This window comes from Ursus arctos, unplaced genomic scaffold (genome assembly GCF_023065955.2).
Source record: "Ursus arctos isolate Adak ecotype North America unplaced genomic scaffold, UrsArc2.0 scaffold_20, whole genome shotgun sequence".
Lineage (NCBI taxonomy): Eukaryota > Metazoa > Chordata > Mammalia > Carnivora > Ursidae > Ursus > Ursus arctos.
This window is the reverse complement of record NW_026622875.1, coordinates 56,795,091-56,812,071: the sequence shown is the minus strand read 5'-3', so window position 1 is coordinate 56,812,071 and position 16,981 is coordinate 56,795,091. Positions and strand designations below refer to the sequence as shown.

At 43.8% G+C, this 16,981-nt stretch overlaps 1 protein-coding gene across 6 annotated transcripts; it reads right to left on the bottom strand.

Moving 5' to 3' along the window:
* Positions 1-993: 993 nt before the first annotated feature.
* Positions 994-16,140, bottom strand: LOC113253740 (zinc finger protein with KRAB and SCAN domains 7). 6 transcript variants are annotated; one of them, XM_044383211.3, is made up of 7 exons: positions 15,782-16,118; positions 15,399-15,480; positions 13,427-13,958; positions 8,195-8,363; positions 6,489-6,580; positions 6,045-6,171; positions 994-4,186 (listed from the first exon to the last, which is right to left on the bottom strand). In XM_044383211.3, the coding sequence occupies exons 3-7, from the start codon at positions 13,838-13,840 to the stop codon at positions 2,730-2,732; spliced, it is 2,259 nt and encodes a 752-aa protein (XP_044239146.2). In that variant the 5' UTR covers positions 13,841-13,958; positions 15,399-15,480; positions 15,782-16,118; the 3' UTR covers positions 994-2,729. The 6 variants fall into 6 exon arrangements, with proteins under 6 accessions (XP_044239146.2, XP_048072194.1, XP_057172066.1 ...); XM_048216237.2 differs by having other exon boundaries at positions 994-4,183; XM_057316083.1 differs by having other exon boundaries at positions 15,122-15,480; positions 15,782-16,097.
* Positions 16,141-16,981: the final 841 nt, after the last annotated feature.

Sequence of the window (16,981 nt, the reverse complement as noted above, 5' to 3'; positions counted from 1 at the left end):
GGAAGACCAACAGGTCAGAAAAGGGGGTAGATCATCATACATTTCTTTCCTACTGTGGTTTCATATAAAGCATTCACATGCCTTAAAAGGGGGTCCATACCTCATCTTACTTGGTCCTGTGCGTACATTAGTGGGAAGACTGCTGTGGTTCAGTAAGGAATATCTACGTTGTCCTATCCCAGGTCAAATACTTGCACCATTAGTTACTTGGAGCCAGCTGACATGACACTTTCCCTGTAAACAGCTGGGACGAGTGCTTCCACAAGGCCCCAACAGGCTAGAACATGTCCTAATATTAGGGTCAGGGGATTTTTTTTTTCCCCACGAAGCAAAAGCTAACCTGTAGTTACTCACAATTTGTCCCTGACACCTAGAGGTTTTCATGAATGTACTCTCTGTAGCACTCCAGGAAGTTACTGCCTTGACAGAAACATCTCCCAACATAGAACAATACTCAGTAACTTTTTAGTACCCATAATCTCTTGACATTTCCTATTGGATTTAAAAGCTGAAAATTAGGATTGGGGATAGAGAATATAGCTATGGAATATTTTCTTTCTGTGAATAAAAGGTAAAAGGGTAAGTGTCCAGCTCCTAGCACCTTTACCATCCCATTTGACCACTTAAACTAACTCCTGGGTATAAATTCAGTCTGATTTTTAGAAATAAAGTGGAGTCCTTTACACAACTGTTTAACAATCCAGTAAAAATTATTTCTAGATATATATCACCAAAATTTACACAGAGGGAGAAACCTGAAGAGTACAACCATTGAATAAATCAAAATATTGCTAAGGATACATCTCTCCCAATTCCCTCCTCCCAAAAAAAGGATCTGGTCACTACTTCTAGCCTTTAATGAATAATTCCCACATTATGCAAACTCTTTCAGAAAATAAAAGAGAAATAAACTCTCCAAATACATTTGGAAAGCCAGGAAAACCTTAGTAAATTCAACGTAGTTCTCTACTTAAAAAAAAAAAAAAAATCATCACCACAAACAAATGGATTTTATTCCAGGACTTCAAGGAAATTTCAATCATTTGGAAACTTGTAAAAAAATAGAAAGTGAATTACAAAAATAAAGGACATGACCCATAAAATTACACCAACAGATTTCTTTTTAAAAAACCTGATAGAACTTAGCAACTCTAAGCACAGTAATAATTGCTACATGGGTACTAAGTGCCAAGTACTGTTCTAAATGCCTAACACTTATGAACTACTTTTATCCTAACAACCACAGCTTTACTTTACAGATGGAAGAACTGACACACAAGGAAGCTAAATAACTTGCCCAGGGCCACACACCTAGAAAAGCGGTGGAGCCAGGTGAATTAGGGTATTGGGCAGAAAATCAGTGTTCTTAACTACTGTACTATCTTGCTTTTTCTAAAAACAGAAATAGAGGGTCATCTGGTTGGCTCAGTCAGTAGAGCATGCAACTCTTGATCATGAGGTCATGAGTTCAAGCCCCACATATGCATGGAGCCTATATAAAACAAACAAAAATAAATAACAGGAATAGAAGGAAACTTCCTAAACACAATAGAGTATTTACCAGAAACCAACAATGAAGTAACAGTGGTATGTCCAGGAATACATGTAGAAGATATCAATGAGGCCCCTGTATGTGATATCCTACAATGAGATACCACTTCCATCTTTAGAAGCCTCTAGTCTGATTGGGGTGGGGAAGGGGATCTTATACCCAATTTAAGGATGGTGCAACTTAGAGCAGACTTTTAAAAATTTATTTATTAAACATCTACTATATGAAAATTATTATCTATATGCTAAAAGAATAGATACCATACCTAGCCTTAAAGAGCCTACAATAAGTTGATGCAAAAGCATACACAAACATGTTAAATTCAGAATAATTGGCAAGGATGGGGCACCTGGGTGGCTCAGTCGTTAAGCATTTGCCTTCGGCTCAGGGCATGATCCCGGCACTCTGGGATCGAGCCCCACATCAGGCTCCTCTACTGGGAGCCTGCTTCTTCCTCTCCCACTCCCCCTGCTTGTGTTCCCTCTCTCGCTGACTGTCTCTCTGTCAAATAAATAAATAAAATCTTAAAAAAAAAAAAAAGAATAACTGGCAGGGTAATTTAACAGTTGCACACTGTAGCACCAAATAACTGGAAGCACTGAGGTCAAATGAATAGAAGTTTAAGAGGGAAGAAAAAGCATTTCAAGAAGGTCTTTAGAAATGAGAGGGATCTGGAAGAATCTAAGGGATATATATTAGCCAACAGGAAAAAAAAAAGGTTTCATAGGTAGGGAACACAAGTGATGAGGGCCTGAATTAGAGTGGAAGTCTAAAAACTATATATGGAGAGCCTTAGTCAAGAGAAAGGAAAGAATGAATCCATCTTGCAATATGACTTATGTAAGCAGTAAAACAGAGGAGGTGGAGTAGAATAGGAAACAGATCATCTCTGTCCTTGAAAAGCACACAATCTGATTATGGGATGCAGAACTGAGAAATGAGTTAGATTTTTCAACAGTTTAAAAGAAAGAATGAGCAAAAGAATAAACTTACGAGTATGTGAAATGTGTAGTCTTTACTTCCCTAACAGCAGAAAAGGATTACACTGTGACTCCCACTCTCCCACCTTCGTGACTCACCAGAAAGTATGTAGGTATTGGTACATTTTGATGAGGAGTTTTAAGATTCCTTCTTATAAAAAAAAACCTTAATTCAAAGTTCCTTGGAAAATCACATCTTAAGAAACCGAGCGAGCCAGACCTGAGTGCTTCTCTCCAGTGTGAGTTCGCTGGTGGTGGTTAAAAGTGGAACGCTGACTGAAGGCTTTCCCACACTCAATACATTCATAGGGTTTCTCTCCTGTGTGAACTCTCTGATGCACAATGAGCTGTGAGCTGTCACTAAAGGCTTTCCCACAATCACTACATTTATAGGGTTTCTCCCCAGTATGGGTTCTCTGATGTACCATGAGACTGGAGCTATAACTGAAGACCTTCCCACACTCATTACATTCATAAGGCTTCTCACCAGTGTGAATTCTCTGGTGAATAATAAGGTGTGAGTTCTGGTTGAAGGATTTTCCACACTCGTTGCATTTATAGGGCTTTTCACCTGTGTGAAGTCTCTGATGTCGAATAAGACACTTACTCAGACTGAATGCCTTACCACACTCACTACATTCGAAAGGTTTTTCTCCAGTATGAATTCGCTCATGGTCAACAAGTTGAGAGTTCTGAGAGAAAGCTTTTCCACACTCACTACATTTGTATGGTTTTTGCCCAGTGTGGAGGCTCTGGTGTCGAACAAGACATTTATTCCGACTAAAGGCCTTGCCACATTCATTACACTCATAAGGCTTCTCCCCAGTATGGATCCTCTGATGGTCAATAAGATTTCTATTAGAACAGAAAGCTTTCCCACACTCACTACACTTGTAAGGTTTTTTGCCGGTGTGAACTACCTGATGTCTGACCAGACTTTTACTACGAATGAAGGCCTCACCACACTCATTGCATTCATAAGGTTTTTCCCCAGTATGCGTTCTCTGGTGGTCAATCAGTTGGGAACTTTGAGTGAAGGCTTTTGCACATTCATTACATTTATATGGTTTCTCACCATTATGGAGTCTCTGGTGTTGAATAAGATGGGAGCTGTGTCGGTAAGTCTTTCCACACTCACCACACTCATAGGGCTTTTCCCCTGTGTGGGTTCTGAGATGAACTATGAGCTGAGAGGTCTGCCTGAAGGTCTTACCACATTCATGACACTCATAGGGTTTCTCTCCAGTGTGAATTCTCTGATGCCCAATGAGGTGTGAACTTCGATTGAAAGCTTTACCACATTCATCACATTGATAAAATTTCTGTCCCTTCAGAACTCCTTCATGTTCTGCAGCACTAGAGGACAGATCTGGATATTTCCCAAGTTCATTATATTCATCACATCCATCTTTTGTGGATTTATCTTTATCCTCGTGTGTTATTCTGAAGAAATCACTTTCCGGTCGGCTCCCTTCTTCATCTGAGGGTTGCCCTTTCAGCTTCTCTAAAGTACCTTCACAGGAAGATACTCCTGTCTCTGGTTCCTCAGAAACCACTCCACGGACGCCTCTTGATGTCCCATCACATGACGCCGGTCCTTTAGAAACTTCCTGCTTTGCAGGCAACTCTGAACGCCGCATCCTAGTCTCACCTGCTGCCAAAAGGAAGAAGAAAACAACTTCTATTCATTTCTTGTCCCGCTGACGAAACAGAATCATCAGCAGTCTATGGAGCTGAAAAAACCTTCCCATTAGGGGACACACTAAGAGATGACACATTAAGAACAAAAGAAAGATGGGAAATAGCTCAAGCTTCTCCTCATGGACAGAAAGACAAAGACGGGAAAAATGGTCAGTGGGGGAAGGTGGAAGAAGAGCTATCAGGACAGAGCTCTGTCCTGACAGCTCTTAATTGCTCCACTTAATTGTCCAATTAAAAAGAGCAACTGGAAGGCAAGAGAGCAGACTGTAAAGGTGGTATGATCTTACAGAAGTCACTTAGTAAAATGATGAACTCTAACATCCTTTCCAACCAAGACACTGTATGGTTCCACGGTTCCCAGTAAAGATACTAGGGAGAGGGAGAGGAGAAGCAAATACTTCAAATCAAATATGAGAAACGGTATGTGCAAACACAAATAGGAAAAAACGTACCAAAAAACTGATTCTCATATGTGAGGACAGTGACAAGATGCAGAGAAGTCACAGGTTCAGAAATGCTGGGGGAAAGTACTGGAAGGGATGGCAGAGCTCTAGAAGCAGGGATTCCCATAGTCTCTGGCACACTAGACTGGTAGAAGGCAGTACTTGCAAGTACTACATTCCAGTAAAAATTAAGAAAGGGATCGATAATTGAAATATGAATCAAAGTATGTCTTTGGTATCTTGATAATCTGCAATCATAGGAAACTGAACAATTGAATATTTCCTTTTGACTTTGGAAAAGGTGGAAGTAGCAAGCAATCAGTCATGTCTAAACACAAAACTATTGGTTCCTTTGAATCATATCTTAACCAGGGCCACAAGCCATCATGGCATTTTAGCACATGAAAAGTTATAGAGGTTCCTGGATGCCTAAGCCCACCCACCCTCTCCAGAGTTGGCTACTGTCTTAGACTTCCCAACCAAAGAACCTGCCCTGAAAACACCCCTTTCCAGGAAGATGTGCTGCCTCAGTCTTTCCCAAAGGGGAAGCTGAGGCAGCCATGCTTTGTGCCAAGTAACTGGTCTCAATACATCTCAGACCACAACTGACTAGACCAGGGCACCAGGCCGAAGCGTAGCTTCTCTGTATGTTACACCTCAGCCTCTGCTGTGACCAGGGGCAAAGTTCTGCCCAAACAAAGATTAGACTTAGTGGCTGAACCACCCTTGGAGTCCCTCTCTAAGTAAATTCTGAGCTGGAAATAGGGCAAAATAAAGAAAACTAAAACAAGAAGGAGCTCTAAACTGAAATGAGGCATGGAGAGAAGCCAAGCCATTAGGAGCCATAGCATGCAGAAAGTATGTGGGAACGGAAAGTCTAATAAAGCAGCAGCTATGAGGGGACAAAAGATTCAGAGTGAAGAAAATGGGTAGCAGTGGGAGGACAAAACAGATATGCAGGGAGCAACGCCTTACGTTTCCTGGCATAAAAATTACTTGCTGTTTTTGCTGAAGGCCCTGTTTCCCAAAGGATGGTCTAGCTGGTGGGTCTGATCAGATCAGGGTTTCCATTCCTTCAGCCTTATTATAAGTAACACAGCTCAGTACTTACAACAATGTGAGCGGCTCCCTATTCCTTACAACTACAAATTCTAACCAAACCACCTTAGGTCAATTAACAATGGAGTAAAGACAATGTTGATAACTTAAGGCTGAGTGACGGGCGCACAGAGGTTCATTACAGTATTCTCTCTACTTTGTCTCATGTTTGCACCTTTTTATAATAAAAAAGTTGAAAAAAAAAGAATATAACAAAGAAAATGTAAAGAAAAGAATGCAGACTGTAATACTGGGGAACAGAATCATTACCCAAAGAGGCCATGCTGCAATAATTTCCCGGCATGATGCTCTGGTGCACGGCTCTCTGACTGAGGGCCGGACCTTTCCACTTCCTCTCAGTATAGTCCACAGACAGGAACTGGTACGCCGCAGATCCCTGGAATGACAAACTTCTATTGCTCAGGGATATTCCGGGCCTGAAGGGAAGACACATCAGGGTACCAAGAGCCCAGGCGGGGCCCTGGTGGGTAAAGGGGTGAGGGAGGGAGAAAAGCTGGGATGACACATCTAAAAGGACAAGTCCAGGGCCAGAAAGAATCCATGAACTCAGCAAGCAGGGCCCAATTCCAGAGGAAGCAATGAGGCAGGGAAACCACAGGATTAATCTCAGAATTGGCCAGAACTCTGGAGATGAGCGCTAGCTATTCCCAGGCCACAGACCTGGGAACCCAGGGAAGACAGAGTTCAGCTCACCTGGGGCCTGACCATCTGAAGCGCAGCTGCCGCTGCCTGGTCTCCTGACTTCCCAGCCTGGGAAAGGGAAGGCACCCAGGAAGCACACTGACCTGAAGAAGGAAAGAGAGCTGTGAGAACAAGTCCTGCCTCAGCTCCAATAAGGTCTGTATCCCAGTGAGTGGGTTCAAGAGAACCAGGCAGCTCCACACACTGCCTCATTCCTCTTCCATACAGGTGTTATTCTGACTGTGCTGTGAATTTTCCATGCAGGTGTTATTCTGAGGGTGCAGAGGGTTCCCTGGTCCAACTGAGAACTGGCCATTCCTCCCAGCCCTCACTCGCTTCAAACTCTCTGAAGGAAGCTATACTTCTGCCCACTTTCTCTCCCCATGGCTCCCCTAGCGTAAGCCCAGCCTGTTTGCCCCTCACATTTCTGGCCCATCATTCCCGATTTCTCTTCCTTCTCTTGGCTTCTCATTATGGACGCTGCAGGCGCTTGGGCCTCAGAGCAACGCTTTTTGCTCTCTCAGAGATCTCCCTGCCTCTCAATGCTCTAATGCTGCTTTCCCAGTTCCAGCTCTCTTCTAGACTCCTATTACAGACTTTCAGTGGCCTACTGGACGTTCCATTTCGGTGTCCCTCACCACTTTAAATTCAGAGTAAAAAATGGACGTTCTTACCAACTTCCTTTCCTGACTTCCCAAGTTCTCTCAATGAATCCAAATACTGGCCAAATCCCATAATTCTCCTTCCTCTTCACTGTCTTGTGGATTCTTCCTGCAAAATGTGTCTTCTGTCTCTCAATTTTTCCTTTTTTTTTTTAGCTTTTAATAATATTTTACTATGTTACGTTAGTCACCATACAGTACGTCCGTAGTTTTTGATGTAATATTCCATGATTCATTTCTTGCGTATAACACCCAGTACGTGCTCTTTCTGTTCCACTCAACATTGCTCAGGCAATGATCACCTCACATCTATTCTGACACACTGGCCTCTTACCGAGGCTCTCAACCACTGGTCTCACCATTCATGCCAGAGTGGTCACATGCATGAGAATAATTCTCCCAAAATACTGTTTCTAACACATCAACTCCCACCCATCAAAATTTTCCTAGCCTCAACCGTTAGGCCCTGTTTAAGAAGACTACTGCTCCCCAAAACAGTTCCTCCTCATTCCACCTCAGTGGGGTCCAAAGAACCCCCACTTAGAGTCTTTGCTTATATCCTCTGATCTTTCCACCCCCCTTCAATTTGCTCCACCACTTTTGACTGTCACATCCAACTGCTACCTCATCCATGAAGCCTCCCCTTCCCATGCAGCCTATAATGATTTTGCTCAATGTTTACAATGTCCATATCGCTCATTTTCATGGCATCAAATGCCTGGGGACAGATATCACTGAATGTATCTTACAAGTAGGCCTCTTCTTGCTGTTGACTGACTCTCTGCCAACTAGATAACAAGCTCTTTGAAAGCAGCGAGTGTGTACTATATCTCTCTGGTCCCCAACAGGGCCTTACCCATGACAGGTGCTAGACAAAAACTTGCTAAATACATGAATGATTGGAGAATAAGGAAAAGGAACAGACAAAGTCACTAGGAAAGGAAGAAAGAGGGTAGGGCAATGACGAATTCCAACAGGGTGGGTTATAGGGAGATAAGGGAGACTTGAAGAGAAAAGGGAGGTAAGATTTGAGGCCAGAGCTGGGGAGTTGAGTACCAGAGTGCCCATTAGGGAGGAGGTGTGTCCCTTGGTCATGAGGAGGCTCTAGGTGGGCTCCAGAGGATGAACCTTCACTGAAGGGTGAGGTAGGAAGAGATTCTTCTGTTGTACCCAGGGCTGTCGTCTCCTCCAAATGCATTTCCTGTTCCTGTACAGGAGCTGAAACCTAGAGACAGGAATTATAATTGGATTCAAAACAGCATCCTTCAAGGTATGGAACCCAAAACCTCTAAGAAACACCCCCAAAAAGAACTCAGGAAAAGAACAGCCAATGTCCTTCTAGCCCCCCCCCCCCCCAGTATAGCCCACTGGGGGAAAAACTGTCAGAACAGGATCTATAGCTTGCAATCCTGTTTGCTATCCCTCTGTCGAACCTCTTGGTAGGAGCCTGAAGACCAGATTATATAACCATTTCCATTTTGTCAATTCTTCAGACACAAATCTGCTTATGAAGAACAAAGTAAAAGGAGCCAGGAGAGCAATTCTATACACTCTCTGTGACCTTAGTCTACAGAAGAGACCAATCAGAAGTACCTAGAAAATAAAATATGATAGATGTATGTACCTATACATGCACAGATAATGCTGAGGCTGATAGTTAAGAAGCAACAGCCCAGAATAGCAGCTACAAACCTCAAGAGAGCTTTTCCAATCTCTCTCAGCAAACGTGTTTCCTCTTCAGAGAAGCCATTCCTAACCACACTGACAAAGCAAGGGTTGTAGTCACTCTCTCTCAAATTACCTGATTACATTTTCTGTAAGCCTTAACCCTTACATTATTTTATTTATGCCTTTATTGTCTATTTTTCCCCTAATGAAATATAAGCTTTTTGAGGGTAAGAACTTTGTCTTGATCGCTTGCTCCTAGAATACTACTTGGCCCAATGTTGGTGTTCAGTTAAAACTTGCTGACTGATTTTCTCTTGATACTATTTTTTCCCTCTCGATACTTACTACTAGTTTTTAGAGTTATCTGCAAACCCAGTTTTCAATATGCACTACCCCTTCAAAATAACGTTATAAAAAGTCAAATAAGATCAGGTAACACCAATCTTTAGAGACCTTGAGAATACCTCAGAGCATAGGTATTTTTTATAATAATTTTTTATTACGTTATGTTAGTCACCATACAGTACATCCCTGGTTTTTGATGTAAAGTTCGATGACTCATTAGTTGCGTATAACACCCAGTGCACCATGCAATATGTGCCCTCCTTAATACCCACCACCAGCCTATCCCAGTCCCCCACCATCCTCCCCTCTGAAACCCTCAGTTTGTTTCCCAGAGTCCATAGTCTCTCATGGTTCATTCCCCTTTTGTTTACCACCCCCCTTCATTCTTCCCTTTCTTCTTCTACCGATCTTCCTGCTATTTCTTATGTTCCATAAATGAGTGAAACCATATAATTATTTTTCTCTGCTTGACTTATTTCACTTAGCATAATCTCCTCCAGTCCCGTCCATGTTGCTGCAAGTGCTGGGTAATCGTTCTTTCTGATGGCTGAGTAATATTCCATTGTATAGATGGACCACATCTTCTTAATCCAGTCATCTGTTGAAGGGCATCTCAGCTCCTTCCACGATTTAGCTATTGTGGACAATGCTGCTATGAACATTGGGGTGCATATGGCCCTTCTCTTCACTACGTCTGTTATCTTTGGGGTAAATACCCAGTACTGCAATGGCTGGATCATAGGGTAGCTCAATTTTTAACTTCTTAAGGGACCTCCACACTGTTTTCCAAAGTGGCTGTACCACCTTGCATTCCCACCAACAGTGTAAGAGAGATCCCCTTTCTCCACATCCTCTCCAACATTTGTTGTTTCCTGCCTTGTCCATTTTTGCCATTCTAACTGGCATAAGGTGGTATCTCAATGTGGTTTTGATTTGAATTTCCCTGATGGCTAATGATCTTGAACATTTTTTCATGCATCTGTTAGCCATTTGTATGTCATAGAGGAGAACAGAGGCTGCAATCTCTTTGACATCGGCCACAGCAACTTTTTTCATGACACATCTCCAAAGGCAAGAGAAACAAAAGATAAAATGAACTTGTGGGACTTCATCAAGATAAAAAGTTTCTGCACAGCCAAGGAAACAGTGAAAAAAACTAAGAAGCAGCCCACGGAATGGAAGAAGATATTTGCAAATGACACTACAGATAAAAGACTGGTATCCAAGATCTATAAAGAACTTCTCAAACTCAATACACAAGAAACAAATAATCAAATCAAAAAATGGGCAGAAGATATGCACACTTTTCCAGTGAAGATACAGGTTTTCTAACCCTTGCTAACTGTCATCAAACCAGCTCCTTACAATCTCATGGTTACTTTTTCACCAGCATTTGGAGCTGAAAACCTAAAATACCACCTAAATGAATCATATTTATAGACTCACTTGCTTACACTGCCATGTACACAGTATAGCCTAAGGTGAAAATAACTTCTTCACAAATCCTGCTGGATTTGTCCCATTGGGTTACATCTGCTGAGATGTGAGGGGACTTTCTGCCTTACTGTATATGTCTCCAGCACAGTGATAGAACCAGGAGGCTCTCTTGAGTCTCCACTGGACAGTTCTTTTTTTTTTTTTTAAGATTTTATTTTTATTTATGTGACAGAGAGACAGCCAGCGAGAGAAGGAACACAGCAGGGGGAGTGGGAGAGGAAGAAGCAGGCTCCCAGTGGAGGAGCCCGATGTGGGACTCGATCCCGGAACACCGGTATCACTCCCTGAGCTGAAGGCAGATGCTTAACGACTGCACTACCCAGGCGCCCCCTCCACTGGACAGTTCTTATAAATGGGAGTTAGAGCTCTTAAATACAGCTGCTGTGGGTATTGGAAGAAGATAGAACTTAACTGCATCATGAAAATACAACCTTGAAATTCACCAACAACTAAATGCTGGTCCAGTTCCTGTTCATTATCGAGGACTCGGACTCCCAGGTTTTTCTTTTAGGCAAGAAAACCTCGTTCCAATTTTCATTCTAAGATGGCATTCCACAGCAAGATACTAGGGGAAAACTAGTGACTTAGAACCCAGGGAGCTAGAAAATTCTAATTCCCACACTTGGTAGTAATCAGCAACAACCATACTTCAGTTAAATATCATGGACAAAGAGAACATTCACTAATTCTGCCATCTGAGATGAGTCAATTAATCTCTCTGTGCTTGTATCACTATGTCAAATGGAGATATGATTACTATTTGCATATTTTGTAAGCGTGCTAGGAACTGAAATAAGATACTGGATATAAAAGCATTTCATAAATTGCATGATTCTGCAGCCCAGCAGGGATTGCTCTACAACCCTCTCCAGCCCCAAAGTGCCCACATGCACATGCTTGCTCCTACTGAGCAGAATGACTCTGATCTGCCCTGATATTCCTTAATCTCCTCCTGGCAAACTGCCATGAAAGATGTGAGGGGCCATAAATACATTTTCTGAGCCTATGGTAGGAAAGACAGTCCCGATCTCATGTCTTCCATATCAGAAAAACTTAAGCTGACAATAATGACTAAGTAAGAAATAGAATCCAAAGACCCTACTGCTAAGCAAGAGCCAGGAGTGTTCAGCTGCCCTGTCAACTGTCAGTCACTCGCTTAAGTGTGTGACTCAGTCACCTTTTTCTGAGGCTGCCTGGATAAAGGATTAAGTTTTAATGGAGGGGGCATTCTCTTCAGCTTAAGCAAACAAAGGTGGGAAACAGAGAAATCTTCCTTCCACCCTCCTCACTAAATGGCACTCAAAACACTTTCTTCAGCCACTGGTCTCTGCCCATGGTTGAACCTAGTTACTCTCTAGACCCTGGTGATGGCTGATTTATTCTTGTGTTTACTTTTGTATCCAAAGAAATAACGGTTGACAAGGATTTAATGCCAAATGGGCAGGCTGGTACTCTTGGGAAAAGGTGTAGCCCTCAGACTCCAATTAACTGGAATCAATTCCCTAGGCATATATATTGTAACCATTTTTTTAAAAAGCAATGTATAAAACGATATGCTGGGTACTCTGGAAATTTCGTATACTGGTTTTCTGTGATTAAGTGCGAGGGAGTAAAAGTAGAGGGACCCCTAATCCACCCTGCTTGGTTAGTTACAAGAGAGCAGTTTTAGACTCATCAGATAGAACTGACTTATCCACCTGTGATGGTCTTTTAATGTGTCACTTTAGCACTAATCTGGGTGTTGCTGTGAAGGTATTTTGTACATGTCATCAACATCCATATTCAGTTTACTCTAAGTAAAGGAGATTATCCTAGATCATCTGTATGAACCTGATTCACTCAGTTACAAAACCTTAAAGTCAGAGCTGGGAGTTCCATGAAAAAGTAATTCCGCATGTAGACAGCAGCTTCAGCCTGTGCCTGAGTTCCAACTGGCCCTTCCTGATGGCCTCCTCTACAGATTTCCGACTTGCACTGCCAGTCCTCATAATCACTTAAGCCACCCTGTAGCAATACTATAGATATAGACACAAATACAAATATACAATATATGTAATTTCCTACTGGTTTTGCTTCTTTGGCTAAACCTTGACTGATACACATGGTCACAGAGCTACTTAGCTCTGTGGTCCTAGAAGCCAGATTTCCCACTGTTATCACACTGCTAACTCTCCAACTTTTCCTCTAATTTGAATTACCTTGGCTTTATATTTGAGAGAACCCTAGGAAACAGGGTAAACCAAAATGAGTTAAAGAAAAAAAAAAAAAAAAAAAAAAGAAAGACCCCAGTTGGGTTCAGAAAGTTAGAAAAGAAACCAATGATTTTGAGGCCCAGAAATGTCACCTCTCTAAGGAACCTAAAATGCAGGAAGAGAGATAACAGACTCTGAGAAGTCCAAGGAAGTAAGTAATGAGAACTTCTCAAATGAAGGCCCATGTTATCAACGTACCCCAAAATCTACTCCCTACCACACTTCCCCATTCTTCCCCATTCCCCATGGGCAGATCCTCTGTCTGTCAGGAGTACTATGTGGATCTCCAGGTCGAAGCAAGGGTCACGACACAGTATTTCACAAAGTGATACACAGAGCTTCTCTGGGAACTGTATTTTTGTTTATAACTTGAAGCACAAAACTATTCCCTCTCTATCCATGGAAATGGCTCAGGAATCCTAAGGGTAAACGAGCCTAGAGCCTAGGGAACAGAGAATGACTATTCCCAAGCCAATCCAACCACCAGAGAAGGGTTCCAGATGCTATTCTGGACTCATCTGCTCACCTCTCCTAGGTGTCTCTGAAAATCCTCCACCACAGCCACAGCCTCCTCGCCACTCTCAGGGTGATGCAGCTGCACCCAGGTCCGTAACTCCCCAGGGAGGATGCTCAAGAACTGCTCCAGCACCAGCAGCTCCAGGATCTGCTCCTTGGTGTGTACCTCTGGCATCAGCCACCAGTGGCAGAGCTCCCGGAGCCGGCTCAGGGCCTCCTGCGGCCCAGACATCTCATGGTAACATAACTGCCTGAAGTGCAGCCGGAAAATTTCACAGACAGGAGGGTGGTTCTTTTGGAGATTGCAGCCCTGACCCCAGGTATGGCTCCCTGGCTCCTGCTTCATGGTTTGGCGCCCCTCCTGTTTCTGCAGAACAGCACCCCTAGGGAGGAGGCCTAAAGTTCCCCTGCCTTGGGTGGCCATTGTGACCTCCAAGAGAAGCTTGTTTCAGCTGCAGTCTGTCCAATTAAAATGATGCTCTGTAATTCAGGTCTCAGGAGCTGTTTTCAGAGATGGGGACAGAGGGCAATGGGGGTGTCACCTATAAAAACATCAAAAGAGAAAAAAGAGAAATCAGAGTCCCAGAGTGTTCAGCCCCAAGCTGACAACAGACCATCCACAGTTAAAAACCAAAGCTCCAGGGGTGCCCGGGTGGCTCAGTCAGTTAAGTGTTTGACTCTTGGTTTCCACTCAGGTCGTAATGTCAGGGTCATGAGACACTTAGTGTAGAGTCTGCTTAGGATTCTCTGCCTCTCCCATTGCCCCTCCCCCTGTTCACATGCTTGATCATGTGCTCTCTCTCCCTCTAATAAATAAATAAATAAATCTTAAAAACAAAACAAAACAAAACAAAAAAAACCTCCAGGAAAAGAAAGGGGTGGCACAACCAGGGCAGTCTCTAAGCATCTCTCCAAGGGACTTCCCTTCTTAAACTTATAGTGGCTCCCATAACCTACAGGATAAAACCTAAATGTCTATGCCTAGCATTCACAGCCCTTCACCACCTGGCCTTGGGCCCTGTTCACACCCCTTACCACTCTCCCCAGGTACCCAGGCTAGAGAAGCTGCAATAATCTCCAAATGAGGAATATGTCAGATGATTCAAAGGGTATATTAAGAACACAGAAGTTGTTATTTAACTCCTACTTAGTGTATGTTTTATAATGTGTATTGAAATTTGTAAAACAATACATATATTTAATTTCTAAGTAAACGTACACTGGAAGTGAATATTCAAAGCTCTTCTACTCTTCTCTATTGTGACAGAGATGCACAATAATGTTTGGGACTAAAGCTCTGGAGACACAGCTAGAAGCCACACATCTTTTGTCCTGTTTGGATTTTTCTTCTTCAACTTTTGACAAACTCTTACTCATCTGTCAAGACTCAAAACAAATATTATTTTCTCCTGAATGCTTGCTTTCCTGATTGTCCCATGCAGGAAGAAAGCTGGTAGCCTCCCTCTCTGTAGTTCTCACTAAAACACTGTTGTTTTAACTAGTTTATGTTTTAACTGGCCACTCACACCCTCTTGCTAGACAGCCACCAAAGAAGGGAACCCAATGGAGTCAGTAAATGCCAGACCTTTTTCTACCCAACCACCTCCCCTAGGAAACCTTCCTGATCTCTCCAAGCTTAAATGTGGGTATTGCCTCAGTGAGCCCACAGTACCTTTTTCATTCAAACCTCTACTAGAACACTTACCACACTGTGTTTGTGGTTTACACTGCTGTCTCCCCCACTTCGGGGTAGGAATCAAAGGGCAGGGCTGGTTTCCAGTCTTCTTTGTTTAAATACACACACACACACACACACACACACACACGCCCCACACCCACACCCACGAGCGTGTGTGTGTGTGTACAGGGCACACAGAGGTACACCTTTAGTAAATGAATGGATGTGGTTCATTTAGCTGATACTGAAGAGGGGAAAAAACTTTTATCCAGTTTATATACCATACAACTCTGAGAATCAGTACCTTAGTGGTAACTACGTCATCGATACTAGTCACTCTGCATCTCAGTACCTTCGGTAAGCTACTTCTCTCTAGGCTTCAATTTCTGTTCAAAACACACACACACAGAAAACAAAAAACAAAACAAAAAACTTTAAAATAATCTGTTAACTCTGCTCAGAGATTCCACACCTGTAAAAAGTTCTGGTCATTTTCCTACTAGTTCCAAACGCTCAGCAGCTAATCTCATCTGTACTTTTGGATCTCCAAGTGACACTTCACGTTTTTAATTTGAAGACTGTGTCTGACCCACTTCTGACGCTTCGACGCTTTGTATTGTCTCTCAGCGCAAGGCTGGAAAAATATCCAGCTAACACTTAAACCAGGGCTTCTGCGGCGCAGCTCACCTGGCCATGTCTGCCTGTTTCTCCGCTGTACCGGCAGGTGCCAGGCTCCTGGCCAGGCTCGGCTGGTCAAGGATACGGGACAAAGAGGCGGCCCTACAACTGGCGGCTTCAGAGCTTCACAGGGACCGCGCCACCGGCGGCGGAGGAAAAGCGTGCACCGGGCCGGCGTCGCCGATCAGGGCTGCGGTAGGCCGCGGCTCCAACCCAGCGACCCCGGCCCGGACAGCACCTCCCTCCCCGCCCCTGCTCCGCTCACCGAGGTAGAGTCGCGGCGACCCCTCAATAAGGGACGCAGCCGGGGCCCGCGGAAGCGAACACAACGACCGAGCCGGAAGCGAGAACAGCGCCCGCTTCCGGCCCCTCCAGCATCCCGGAAATCTCGGTGGCGAAGGTGGGCGCGCGCTTCCCTGCCCTCAGAAGGGCGGGGAGGGTCACGGGCGCCAGTACAACCTGCCCCCGCGCCAGGCCGGGCCGCCTCGGAGCGGAGAGAGGGCGGGGCCTCAAGTGAGGTTTCAGGCTGCGCACGTGCCCCTCACAGACCGCTCAAAGTCTGAGCTACCCATATGCACCCCAGCTCTGCCCCTACCCTTTCTGCTGACATCCAACTTCTGAGACTTCTGTCATCTGAAAAAGATGCGGAGCATACTGTGTGCCTCACAGGACTACAAGCGCTGACGGGTAACATACAGACACTACATAGCAAAAGGCCTGCCATATCCTGAGCTTTCGGTTATTATTATACTGTATGTGATGCCCAGGGCATTTTCACCCAATCTGAGTTTCAATGAATAGGCATCTCCATCTTATAAATGAAGAAACAGGCCCAGGGACTGATATTTTGGCCAATGGATGTGGTTAATCTTTCATAAAGTTAAGCACTGGCAATTTGCTGTCCAAGGAAAGGCCCCCATGGAGTGCCAAGGAGCAGATAAAAAGTGGGAAGGTAAGGGGGCAACATAATGTAGATGCACTTATCTAACATCTGAGGGAACAGCACCCTGACCTCTCTGAGAAACCATCACACTAGCTTTGGTATGAAAGCTAACAGAACAGGTAACCCAAATTCTGTATGCCTAAAGCAGCATTCATCAGTTTTGTTTTTTTTTTTAAGATTTTATTTATTTATTTATTTGACAGAGAGAGACAGCCAGCGAGAGAGGGAACACAAGCAGGGGGAGTGGGAGAGGAAGAAGCAGGCTC